Source organism: Anas platyrhynchos, chromosome 1, assembly GCF_047663525.1.
Source record: "Anas platyrhynchos isolate ZD024472 breed Pekin duck chromosome 1, IASCAAS_PekinDuck_T2T, whole genome shotgun sequence".
NCBI classification, from domain to species: Eukaryota; Metazoa; Chordata; class Aves; order Anseriformes; family Anatidae; genus Anas; species Anas platyrhynchos.
The window spans coordinates 54,356,429-54,369,155 of NC_092587.1; the positions used below are offsets into that span (position 1 = coordinate 54,356,429).

Below are 12,727 nucleotides of genomic sequence, written 5' to 3' on the forward strand. Positions count from 1 at the left end.
CACAGGGAAAGAGAATTCAGAAAGAGGAGGCAGAAGCAAAGGAGACAAAAAGCAACAACTAGAGAAAGGCAGAATGGAGAAAAAAAATACACAAAACAAAACCACCACCAACAACTTTGCCCACCATTTAAACACGTGGAGACACAGAGACTGCAGATTGCAGAAACTGTGAGGCTGGTGTGTGTTCCTTTAAGCCAGGCCCATACGTTTTGGGATGTCCCTGTTGGGGGCCAAGGCACCCAGAGCTCTTCCAACAGGGCATGGATGGGACCTGGCAGGTGGCAGCAGCCCCTGATGAGGACGGCGAGCAGTGGGACCAACGTTAGTCCACAGCCCTCTGGATTACTGAAGTTCCCTCCTGATTTACTCCTTTTTTTGCCACATTTGGGGGTGGGGGACTGAGACACTCTTCTGCTCACCCAGACCCTGAGGACATGTAAGAAAACATCAGCTCCGCAGTGCTTACTCTGCCTCCAGTGGGCCATGGACTTCCACTGGCTTGGGAGCTGGAGGTGTCTCCTGGTGGGAGCACTTGCTCCATACTCTAAGGCACAAAGTTCACCGGTTGCTGCTTTGGTTGAGGAAGCAGGAACTTGTCTTAATTTGCTAGGCTTTCCTTTGGGTTTTCACAGCATCCAAGAAAAAGCCACCCACATTTCTCTCTTCCAAAGGGAAAAAGGCATCTTGTGAGGAAGAGCATCGGAGCGCCTCTTTTTCTGAAGCGGGTGATGATTAAGAAAAAGAAAGAAGGGAGAGCACTTAAGAGGTTGTTACGGGCAGTGCAAGACCACACAGACACCTTTAAGCACCTCTGCCAGCCACAGGTTTGATGCTGTTGACATGCAGCCATTCCCACTCTTGGTCCCATTCTGTAACGACTCCTCAGTGGGCTCTAGTGAGGTTTTCCCTGGAACCACCCCATAGTTTCAGAGCTACGTTCATAGGGAAATGGTCCTATGCTGTCAGTGAGGTCTACAAGGGCAGCAGCCAGCCCCACAGCTTCGCTCTGAGTGCGTTAGCTCAGGTGCTCAGCACCATCCTTGGGACTGGTCCCCTTATGCTTCATGTGGCACCAACCAGGGTTTTTGTGTGATCTCTCTAACACAGTCTGTGAAGAACAAAGAGTTGCTACAGGAGCTGCAAACGCTCTGGAAATCCCTTGAGGTTGGTTCCCTGGGTCACAGCTGTGCACCCAGACGTAGCACTGAAGCTCCTTCAGGTTGGATCTCCAGTGAGGGGCTGGGGCAGGAGCTGGCTCTGTCTCATCGCTAGCTCTGGAGGACCTGGGGAGGTCGTCCGATTTTTATGGGTGACCTCTCATGGTTACGGGGTTGGTGCTGCTCTTTGACAGCCTGATGAGAAAGGACCTCATGTCCTTCATTCTCAGGACATTACTGACCTCCTGCAACATCCTGACCCCGGAGTCCTGGGCCAGCTTGTTGCAGCGCACTGGGGTCCCCATCAGACCCCGTGATGGGGATAAAGGATGTCGGGAACGTGGGGGCCACCGTGCCCTGCAAGAACAAGGGTGATGCTAGGGGGAAGAAGGGGAGCCCAGCCACATCCCTCCCTGCACCCAGCAACCCCAATCCGCTGGGGGTTTCATTCTCCATCCTTGATCTCCGGCCAAGCAGCCGGCGCTGGTGGAAAGTGGGGAAGGCCGAGGTGGGGTGGGGGGCTGCCCACGTCCCCTCCCCAGCGGCCTGACCGTGTCCTGGCTCTGAGAAACGCTTGGCTCCACCTTCCGCCCTTCCCTCCCCCGGTGCTAAGCAGCAAAGCCAGCGAGAGGCATCCAGCCGGGGTATTAGAAAAAACCAAGCCTCCCTCCAGGAATGGCACTCGCCTGAGCGCCTCCCCGGCAGCGCACCCCGAAGCCGGAGGGAGAGCAGGGGGGCGACTGGGACACCGCAGCCCTCGCAGGATTAGCAACGTAAGTTTTCCTACCTGAGCTCCCTGGCATGCACACACACATTCACTCTCATTTTTTTTTATTATTATTATTTTTTTTAATTTTCCCTACTTTCTGCCACTTCTTCAATTTCCCCAGCAAAGCGCCGTGCCACCCTCTGCAAGCGGAGCGACAGCAGCCTTAGCTCCCCATTGACTTTTTCAGCTAAACCAGAGGCACGCTCTTCTAAAACTTCTTTTTTTTTTTCCTTCTTTTTATTTCTGGCTGGGGGGGGGGGGGGGGGGGGTTGGATAAGGAGGCCTTTATTTTCAGAGCGTTTCTTTCTCAACGAGGGCAGCGGCTGTGCCGTGGCAGGGACTTTTAGAGGTGACTGCAGGCAGCGAGCGAGGAGGGGTGCGCGGGGCAGGCAGCTCGGCTCCGTGGCTTCTCTCAAAGTTCAACTTCACGTGTGCTTGCATCTGAATATCTGTATGTATGTGGTGCACGTATATCCCCACAGACGTGCGTGGGGATGCGATGTGGATATATTTTAAGTCTTTGCTGTGTGAGCAGTGGCTGAGGGATGGGGTGTCCCCACGGAGGCACTTTTTGCTGCCTTGTGTCCCTGGAGGTGGCCAGGAGATATGAGATGTGTCCCTTTGGTTTATCAACACGGTGCTGGTGCCCCCCTCTTCCTAGGCACTGTGCTGGCGATACAAGGCATGGCTTCAAAGGAAAGAGGCACCTCCTGGCACAAGTTTTGTGGCTGTCCCCCCAGTCCTGCTCCCCATGGGGAGCTGTGGCCGGGCAGGAGGCTCCATGCTCCCTCTTCTGGGGTCCCCAAACCCCCTTGTCCCACTGGCCCTTGGCACAGCTGGGCAGCTGCCGTAGGCCCCTCTGCAGACACCAGCTTGGGACGATCACAAAGATAGGAGCTCCCGATTAATTGGGGCCCCGGCCCATCCCCACCCCCCTGGATCACGGGTTTTGTGGTGTGCATGGCAATTGCTTTGCTTGTGCTTTTATCAAGCGGCCCCTGTCTCGTGGTCAGCTCTTCGGAGAGCGCGGAGTCCCTGTTGGATTTGGTGGTCGCTTTTCCTTTTCTCTCTTTCCCCTCGTTTTTTTGTTTTCTTTCTTTTTTTTTTTTTTTTTCCTTTCTTTCCTTTGTTTTTGTCTTCCTCCCTCCCCTCCCCAGTGAGAAGAAGGACACCGAGAAGGAAGAAGAGACCATGGCCGACGACCAAGACCTTTCAGAGGTGGAGATGAGCCCGGTGGGCTCCGAAGACCACCACTGCCTCTCGCCGGGACCCTCCATGGCATCGGACACCTCTCCTCACCTTGCCGGCTCCGGGAACGGAGAGATGGGCAAGGTCAAGAAGGAACAGCAAGACTCGGAGGCGGACGACGACAAATTCCCCGTGTGCATCCGCGAGGCGGTCAGCCAGGTGCTGAGCGGCTATGACTGGACCCTGGTACCCATGCCCGTTCGGGTCAATGGAAGTAACAAGAGCAAACCCCACGTCAAGAGGCCCATGAACGCCTTCATGGTATGGGCACAGGCTGCCCGGAGGAAATTGGCTGACCAGTACCCGCACCTCCACAACGCCGAGCTCAGTAAGACCTTGGGGAAGCTCTGGAGGTAAGAGCGGGCGTGTGAGCGGGCTGAGGCCCGGAGGTGTCCTGGAGTGGAATATGTAGTCAGGAGGAAGGATGGGGACAGGGTGGGATGGACGGGGTGTCCCCTCAGAAAGTTTTTTTCCCCACAGGGAGCCTCCTCCATGGTGGCTGGGGGAACGGGGCAAGAGTGGCTGTTATACCCTATATACATAGGGAAGGATTCCTCAGCAGGGCTCACCTCCACCCCAGATGGAGCCCATGCCTCCCTTTTCCACCTGTTTCCCTCTAACTTTCCCTCTTGTTCCTAGCCAGGACCCTCATCCTGGTCCTACCTGACTGTCAGGGGAGACCTTGCCTCCTTGGCTCACCCTCTGTTGGGCAAAGTTTCACACGAACACAAGCTGGGCTGAGCCCTGTCAGGCTTAACTCGCTTGTGGCTGCCCTGAGCCTGTTTGATCTCGGGTCCCCACACCAGCAGGGGTTATCTTCTGTGCAGCACCACAGAGCAAGCGGGAAGCAAAGACATGGCTGAGGAGGAAGGATGAGGGCAGAGAGACAAGGGTTGGGCCACCCACCCGTCCTTCCCGGCTCGGTCCTGGTTTCGGCAGGCCATGCAGGTGCAGCGAGGCCCGTGGTGGGGAGGGGGGGGCAAGGAGAGCCCCTGCTATGAAGGGGTCCCACGCGTGCAAGGCTGGCCATGCCGCTTCATTCCCGTCAGGCCATTTCTCCCAATAACCCCGTTGACTTATCACAAGCACTTTCTGCTACAAGCCCCCTGCACCGACCAACACCCTCTGCTTCAGATGGGCCACGAGACATTTTTCCAAGCAGAACTGGAACGCTCCCTGTCCAGTAGGTCTCCTCCTGCCTCCAAACCTCCCTGCTCACAAGGGAGAACTGAGCCCTTGAGCACCGGTTGCTCCCTCTACTGTGTCCCCCCATTTACGCCGACCCGCCAGTGTCTGCTGTAACTCAAGCAAGTGGATGGCTTTGGGAAGCTGAAGGCAGAGGTCTCCTCTGATGCTCTTTCCACTCCTTCCCGCTTTGTTCCCCGCTGCCTTCATTTTCCTCTGCCCAGCCTCGGGCTCTGCTGCCAGCCTCTGGACCGCAGGCAAAACTACGATGCGCAGCGCTCAGCCCCCTGCCTGCTCTTTTGCCCCCACCCTGGTAGCCCACAGGTTCGCTCTGTTCCCCCCACATTTTGTTGTATCAACTTGGCCATCTCCACCTATTATCACTGTGGTGTCCTCTTCCATTTGTGCCAGTATGAACCGATCTCCTTCTTACACTTTGCCCCCATTGTTCTGCTTCCCAGCTCCCTCTGGCTCCCCTCACCCGCATCTCCGCATCCGAATCCACCTTTTTTTTTTTGCTCCCAGAGTGTTATTTCAAGCTATCATTCCCTCGTTGCGAAATACTGCCAGATTTTAGGGCAGTGGCCTCCCTTCGGACACTGCATTTCCTTTGAAAGCAGAGCAGAGTGGTTAAATCCCTCCACAGTTGCCGTGGGAAGAGTGCACGGAGACGCAGCCCCCGGCCCGTGGTGACATTTGTGCACCCGATCTGGAGCCGGCACGGCTCCTGCCGCCGGCAAACCAGCGTGAGAGTGGTCGGGTACAGCAGGGGACGTGGCCGTCAGGTGATGGCTGAGGTTCTGCAGAGGGCCCCGGGTGTTTCGTAGGGCATTGTGCAGCCAGAGAGCGCGTGCGTCACGCGGAGGAGCTTGCAGGATCAGGCCTGGGGTTGTGGCTGCCGGGTGCTGATGGCTTTGCTGGGACACGGATCCTTTCCGAGTCTTTGCTGCTAGGGCAGACAGTGGCTATCGGAGCTGTGCCAGCCCATACGGGACTGTACCACCAGGGTTATGGGTGCAGCAGCATCTGAGCTGGCTAGGACGACGTGTATGTGTCTTTCTGTTAGGGCTGGGGGCAAATAATAGGTGACAAAAAGTCCAAGGGAGGTGGCCTGAAGGTTTCCAGGCTTGCAGCCCTGAGCCAAGCCTTTCAGCCCAGTGTGCAGTTGGATTTTCCTCCATTTAGGTTCCTGCTGCCCCCAAGGTATTGCAGCTACGTGCCAGTCTAACTGCGGGCAGCCCGGCTGAGCTCTGGCTTAATCTCAATCACTTCCCAAATGCAGTTGGCAGGTCCCCTGCAAAGGGACCTGGATGCTTACAGATCGTCTACAAAGCGACCGCCCAAACCCAACAGCTGAAATCACTACTTGCTTTGGAAAAGAAGAGTGGCAAAGTGCGTTTCCACATGGGTGGCTGTGAGCTTGCACACGTACGGGCTGTGTTAGTGGTGCAGGGAGTGAGAGCTGGTGAGCACGGAGGCTGCCGGCAGAGCTTTAAGCCAAATATATGCACAGTGATGGGTAGGGACGGCAGAGCCTGGAAAATCTTCCTGAAGGCCGATCCAAGTAGTTTTTCTACTAGAAAATCTTAGTGCTGGGGCCCCTGGTTTGTGTCCGCTTGGGATGGGAAAGATGCAGGCGAAGAAGCGAAGGCGCTAAAATGGAGGGCGAGGGGAAGGGGAGGAGGAGAAGGGAGGGTTTCCATGCTTGACGAAAGCTCGCCTTGGCTGCTGTCCTTCCCTGGGGTGGGATGAGGAACAGCTCTCAAATGGAGGCCGGCTGCTGAAAATGTCGGCGTGACTCTAAGCCAACACGCCAGCCAGCACCGTCTCCGGGGCCGAAAACAAGCGGGACACGAGAAGAAGGGGACAGCGGGGCTGTTCCTGGGGACGAGGAGACCCAATGAAGGGACTTTTTTATGGGGGTGGCAGCTCCCTCGTTTTCTGCACCCCACCTCAACAAGGAAACGCGCCCGGGACAGGGTGATACCCATGAAATCCGGGGCTGTGGACATCCCCATTCCCACCACGCCGACTCATCGGGGGCGTTTGGTGCCGGGGTGGGTGGAGAGGGCTGTGGTAAGCCCCACGAGGGCTTTGCTCCGTGATCCATAAGTTCTCTGCCCGTGCGAGATTCCTGTGCATTATCGACAGGGGAGCGTTGGGGGGCGGAGGGGGAGGGCAGGAAGCGAGTGAAATCCAAATCCCCCAAATCTCCTGGCCTTTGCCTGCTCGCACCAGTTTCACTTTGCTAAAGCCGATTTGAGCTCTGATCCCAGCGGGAGGGAGGAGGGAGCGGGGAGGCTGGGGAAGAAGACAAAGGCACGGGGAGTGGATGTCCCGCTGGCCTGCTGGTGGCACTGCTAGCGGGCGGCTGTGGAGGGGAGAGGAGAGGCGATGAGGAGACCAAGCACAGACCAGAGGGCAGGGATTTGACTCCTGCAGAGACACGGTTGGATCTGGTTCAGGCCATCCATGAGGCAGATGAGGAAGGTTGAGCTTTGGCCTTCACTGCTGGCCTCCACTGGAAGTTTACTGATACATCCAGCAGATCAAAGCTGGCTGTCCGGCATCCAGCCTCTTGCTCCACGAGGTGCTTCTGTAAAAGGAGATGTTTTGTTCCCAACCACAGCAAGTTCCCAACTTCAGCACCATCTGGGTTGGCTGTGTAGAGAAGCCCGAGCCCAGCTGCCTTGTAGTGAAGAGTTTGCCTCCGTTTCTTCACCTCCCATGGAGAAGGGGTGTCCTCAAGGTGTGAGGTTGCCTCCCAACCCTTGATGCCTCCAGAGGTCAGGATGGCCAGACAGGCTGTCCCTTCAGACCTCTTGGGCAGCCTGGAGCAGGGCTGGCTGAAGGATTAGAGCCCTCCAGGACGTGTGAGCGTGGTGTACAGGGGCAGGAAGGAGACAGGAAAGCTGGTGCTGGATTCATGGTGGCTCAGTTGCTTTGATCTGCAGGATTAAGGCAGCGGAGGAATGCGGCGTGTGGCTGCGACCTTCTTGGGCTGCCTGGAGTGAACCCAGGTCAGCACCGTAATGTGCTCCAGACCACACCACGCACCTTCTGGCTGATGGGCAGGGGGATGCACAGGGAGCACTGAGAAACTTCAGTTTCTCAGGCCTTTCCTTCTTCCACAGCGCCTACAGTTTAGCAGAATCACTTGCCTGTTAGCACTGAGGGCTTGGGGGTGCCTGAGGTACAAGTCACAGGAAAAGACTGACCCCTTCTGAGAGCACTGGTTTCTGCTTGGAAGCAGGTTGACCCTAAATCACAAGGATATTTGAGGGGAAAAAAATAAATAAATAAACTGAAGCACTTCCAGTTGAAGCTGCTAAAGCCCTGAGCAACCAGATCGTTCTCATCTTCAAGCTTTCTGAGCTGCCCTGCCTGCACATTTCACAATTTTCCTGGAGATCCTATCTTAACCAGAGCAGCTCATGATCTGGCAGGAATACAGAGAAGGAGCTTACATTTCTACAGCCTTTAATCTAGAGACCAAAGCTCATCGATTTGTACACGGTCTAGCAATGTAGAAGCTAATTTTTTTTACAGCTACGAGGCTACATTCAAGAAGGACTGGGCATTTGTGTTTCAACCTTTTGCATTATCCTCATCTACAGCTAGCAGGAGCTCCAGGAGGAGCAGGATACACCATTTTCCCCCTTCTAAATTTTTTTTAATTCCCTTCTAGGATATTGCAAGAGGCTTAAAGGCCCAGCGAGCTCCAGGCAGTAGCTTGGGAGGAGACAACACCAATGACTACTATTTATGCTCAGTAGAGTCACAAACTCAGAGCAGAGCCCACAAAAAGGCTTAAATTGGAATAAAAACAGTCTGGGGAGGAGCAAGAGACGTGGAAGGCAGCGGTATGGGTAGTAAGGATAGGCCACACTGCCATCGTTTGAGGCCTGCTCCCAGCTTCCCTTAATTTGCCCTAAATCTTTGAAAGCAGCTTTTCCGGCCTTATTTTTCACAGCTGGGAAAGGCTGCGTTTTCCTTTGGGGGTGAAACTAAAATGCAAGTGAGGCTGTTGAAGTTCCTGAGATGCATAATGCAGCTGGGGAAGGGGCACCCAGCACTGGCACTGACCATGACATTCAGTTTTAATGCTGACCATAAACGATGAGGAGGAAAACACTGCTGTCTCCATTGAATCACTCCCAGCTCTCCCTGTTATTCTGGGAAATACCCTAAAACAGGGCAACACCCCGATGCCCAGATTTATATGCTGTGTCCCATAATTGTGTGTATTGGGATTTTTTTTTTTTTCTCACACACCTGCCCCTCTCCTTCCCCTCTTCTTTACCACCCTGGTCCCCGCAGGCTGCTGAACGAAAGCGACAAGCGCCCCTTTATCGAAGAGGCGGAGCGGCTGAGGATGCAGCACAAGAAAGACCACCCCGACTACAAGTACCAGCCCCGCCGGCGGAAAAATGGCAAGGCCACGCAGGGCGAGGGTGAAGGCCAGGTGGAGGCGGAGGCTGGCGGGGCTGCCGCCATCCAGGCCCACTACAAGAACGCCCACCTGGACCACAGGCACCCCGGGGAAGGGTCGCCCATGTCCGACGGGCACCCAGAACACTCCTCAGGTGAGTCCTGGGTCTTTGTGAACCCGCTGGCAGGTTATGGCCAACGGGGAGGCTGAGGAAAACAAGCCATCGCTGTAAAAGCCGTAGTGGTGTGGCTCACACCTCGCTCACGACCCAGCAGACTGCTGGAGTCACTGGTATAGGGCCATGCCTGAGTTTCATGGCACTTACATTCCTCTTCTCTGGTGGGGTATCATTTTACCCTTCCTTGTTTTTGGCAAGATGATATAAAAATATTTGTTCTTGGCTGGCCATTCGGTGGCTCCCCCTCCACCAAAGTCTCAGTGCAGTTGCTGGCATACTGGGAGGAGCGGAGCTGGCCTGTGGAGCTGCCCAGGTTGAACGCAGTAACTCACCTTCTCCCCTCTCTTTCCTCCTCAAAATGTTTTTCACCTTGCAGGTCAGAGCCACGGCCCCCCCACGCCTCCCACCACCCCGAAGACCGAGCTGCAGGCAGGCAAAGCCGACTCCAAGCGGGAAGGGCGCTCCCTGGGGGAAGGGGGAAAGCCCCACATCGACTTCGGCAACGTGGACATCGGCGAGATCAGCCACGAGGTGATGTCCAACATGGAGACCTTTGACGTCAACGAGTTCGACCAGTACCTGCCGCCCAACGGACACGCTGGCCACCCAGGCCATGTCGGGGGCTACGCGGCAGCCGCGGCCGCCGGCTACGGCCTCGGGAGCGCCCTGGCTGCGGCCAGCGGACACTCGGCCTGGATCTCCAAGCAGCATGGGGTCTCCTTGTCCGCCGCCACGTCACCGGTGGTGGACTCCAAGGCCCAGGTGAAAACGGAGGGGTCCGCCCCCGGAGGTCATTACACCGACCAGCCCTCCACCTCCCAGATAGCTTACACGTCCCTGAGTCTGCCCCACTACGGTTCGGCCTTCCCCTCCATCTCCAGGCCCCAGTTTGACTACCCTGACCACCAGCCCTCGGGACCCTACTACAGCCACTCCAGCCAAGCCTCTGGCCTCTACTCTGCCTTCTCCTACATGGGACCTTCCCAACGTCCCCTTTACACCGCCATCTCTGACCCCGCACCCTCCGTGCCACAGTCCCATAGCCCCACACATTGGGAACAGCCCGTCTATACGACTCTCTCCAGACCGTAGGGAATGGGGAACGGTGACCGAAGCAGCGACGGAAAGGCTCCGAAGAATCAGCACAGGCAGAAGAGCCTCCGAACTCCGAGGTCACTCAGTGCCACCATTCAGCCACCAAAACCCACTGAGTATCTGGAAGTGCCTTTCTTGACCCCGGCTATCGCTGGCTCACCCGCCTCGAGGAAGGTTTTTCGCCCTTTCGCCCTTTACCGATTCCACGCAGGCCATGCCACTGGCTTGCAACACCTTATTGGCCTTCTAGATGAGGAGGATTCAAGACATGGAGTGACTGGTCCGTGGTGGGCTTCGTTTTGTGCACCCTGGACTTAAGAGAAGAGAGACTGTCCTTTCCTTCCCCTCCCCAGACTCCTCCAGTGAGTTAGCAAGCGTTTCCAAAAGACCATGCCGGCCAACTCTTTGTCACCTGCTGTGGGGTGAAGGGTGGCTGCTCAGCCATGGTGAACATGTTGTGGGAGGAGGAGCGGGGAGGACGGCACGGCCGGCTTCCTTGCGATCAGTGTTGTGCAGCAGTCCTGCCTAAGATTCACACATGCATGAATCTCGATCCCCGTTTGAAGACCAACTTACGCTTGCTTCCCCGCTGATTTCCACGACTGCGCCCTAGCTTTTCTCCCCGCCTCTTCTCTCCGTCCTGCCTCTGTTTAATCCCACGCTCCTTCCTGCATGGATTTTTTTTTTTTTTTGTAAGGCTTGACTGAACAATGCATTGGACTCAGGAACTGCATTGTCACTCTTAGCCTTTCTCATATCATAGCCTGTGTGTGCGCGTGTGTTTGTGTATGGGGATGCAGGAGAGGTGGGGCAGGACCTGTGGATCATTAAGGTGCTGTGAGCGAATCCTCCTGTCTTACAATTACTTTATATCGTTCACTTGTGTCTGGTATTTCTGGCATCTCAGTCCTTTCTAATCTCTTCAGTATCCTCAACAACCTCTGAGCAAACCTAGTCCTTGCTCTTCCAGTGCCTGCCCGAAAGTGGAGGCACCAAGAAAGCTACTGTGCACTTGCCAACACCCAGAGGCAATTGCAATACCCACTTTGAACCCCTGCTCCGAACTCAGGCTGATGGGGTGTGCATCCCTGCTCATTTGTTCATCACATATTGCAGTCTATCAACACCTCCCTCCTACCTTCACTGAGGATGGAAAGATGAACCTGTGGCTCTAAGCGAGGTAGATACGCACCCAGTTTTGGATGAGTATAAAGAAAACAAGCCTGGTTAGGTGCAGAAGAACTCATTTTTGCCTCTGGGATTCGAACTGGAAGCAAGCAACTCTTGCAGTCTGATCAACCCTCTTTTTTTCAGCCCAACGCCTGAGGACAGTCTGCTGACTTCTCCTTTGACACCTCCAGGACTGGGGTGGTTTGCCATGCCAGGGAGTGAATTGGCACAGAAGTTGCTGCAGGAAAAAAAAAATGACTCCTGGCAATTGATCACAGAGAAGGGACCTTCCAATGGGTAATCCAGTCTAGAAAGAGAAAATACTTTGACCAAACATGGACTGTGATCCGTGCCGCTGTTTCCCTCTGCTGTTATGACTGTCAGATGCCCTTCCTGCCTCCCTTAGCTATGGATGACTTCTCCTTGTGGTGTCTGAAAAGATCATGTAGAATGTTTGCTCCCTGTACGCATGTAACCTGTTCAAGCCCTGTCCCCTTATTTATGCAAGTAGCACCTTCCTCCCCCAGCTCCCTTCCCCCAGTCTCTACGCTGTCCTAGCGCCATTAACTCTGCATTAAACATATGGAATAATAAACTTAAAAGTTTCATTTTCATGTCTCTGGAGTTTTTTGACCTCTTTCATGAAAGCCTCTTTTTTATCCCCCATCAGTAAGTCTGTCGTGTGTCACTACAATACCGCACGGATCCCATGCACAGCTTTCCTCTGCCTATCACTGAGAGGACACCGGCAGAACTCCAGCTGGCCTACTGCACTCCTTCATGGAGATGAAACTCTTCTGTTCCAACCATTTCCTGAGTAAGAGATGCAGTAACGCTGAAATTCTGTTCCTGTGCCGTTAAGAAGTGCACTATTTCACGTATTTCACCCAAGAATTTCTTAGCATCATTAATTCTCTCCAGAATAGGCATGTGGGGTTTCTCCTCCATTCCTCATCTCCACGTGGCCATTATGTACCTTCATAAAAAACTTCCCCTCTTACATAAACTTGTGGATTTTGGAAGTGTTTTGGAACAGCCATTAGTTTGTAGAAACTCAACACACCCAGCCTCTTGCCTTCCACAAGTAAGAATTTAAATACACTCTCACACACACAATATATTCAAGAACAGAATTACATACCTCAGTTGTTGAAGAGGACATCCTGGGTGTAGTCAGGTCCTAGGAGACTACCTGAAGATGTTCGGAAAGAAAATGTACAGCAGGTATTGGTCTGCTTAAGAACTTCTCTCAAGGCCAATGGGAGCACGGTAGGGTTCCAATTAACACAGAGACTCCACAACTATTAAAAATGGATTCCAGAGGCTTCAAAGCAAAGACACGTGATCTATCCTGTGATTTTGTGTTCACTAGACACTTAATGGGTGAGTAAAATAAGCAGGAGGTCTAGAAACTCCTATTTAAGTGATAGTTTAAATAGTAGTTCCTATATTTAAAGCTTTTTAAAACTCGTGGCACTGTTTGGATGAAGTCC

At 54.4% G+C, this 12,727-nt stretch overlaps 1 protein-coding gene across 3 annotated transcripts; it reads left to right on the forward strand.

The window, feature by feature from the left end:
• The first annotated feature begins 1,694 nt into the window (after nucleotides 1-1,694).
• On the forward strand, nucleotides 1,695-11,848 carry SOX10 (SRY-box transcription factor 10). 3 transcript variants are annotated; one of them, XM_072037725.1, is made up of 5 exons: nucleotides 1,695-1,930; nucleotides 2,048-2,377; nucleotides 3,084-3,527; nucleotides 8,680-8,945; nucleotides 9,346-11,848. In XM_072037725.1, the coding sequence occupies exons 3-5, from the start codon at nucleotides 3,118-3,120 to the stop codon at nucleotides 10,059-10,061; spliced, it is 1,392 nt and encodes a 463-aa protein (XP_071893826.1). In that variant the 5' UTR covers nucleotides 1,695-1,930; nucleotides 2,048-2,377; nucleotides 3,084-3,117; the 3' UTR covers nucleotides 10,062-11,848. The 3 variants fall into 3 exon arrangements, with proteins under 3 accessions (XP_071893826.1, XP_071893815.1, XP_005016011.3); XM_072037714.1 differs by having other exon boundaries at nucleotides 1,696-1,930; nucleotides 2,048-3,527; XM_005015954.6 differs by lacking the exon at nucleotides 2,048-2,377 and having other exon boundaries at nucleotides 1,698-1,930.
• Nucleotides 11,849-12,727: the final 879 nt, after the last annotated feature.

Bases quoted from the DNA above. Each gene is read 5' to 3' on its own strand.
- SOX10 (XM_072037714.1), top strand. From the start codon at position 2,887: ATGGCAATTGCTTTGCTTGTGCTTTTATCAAGCGGCCCCTGTCTCGTG. The intron at 3,528-8,679 runs GTAAGAGCGGGC...TGGTCCCCGCAG, and splicing joins ACCTTGGGGAAGCTCTGGAG to GCTGCTGAACGAAAGCGACA. The intron at 8,946-9,345 runs GTGAGTCCTGGG...TTCACCTTGCAG, and splicing joins GCACCCAGAACACTCCTCAG to GTCAGAGCCACGGCCCCCCC.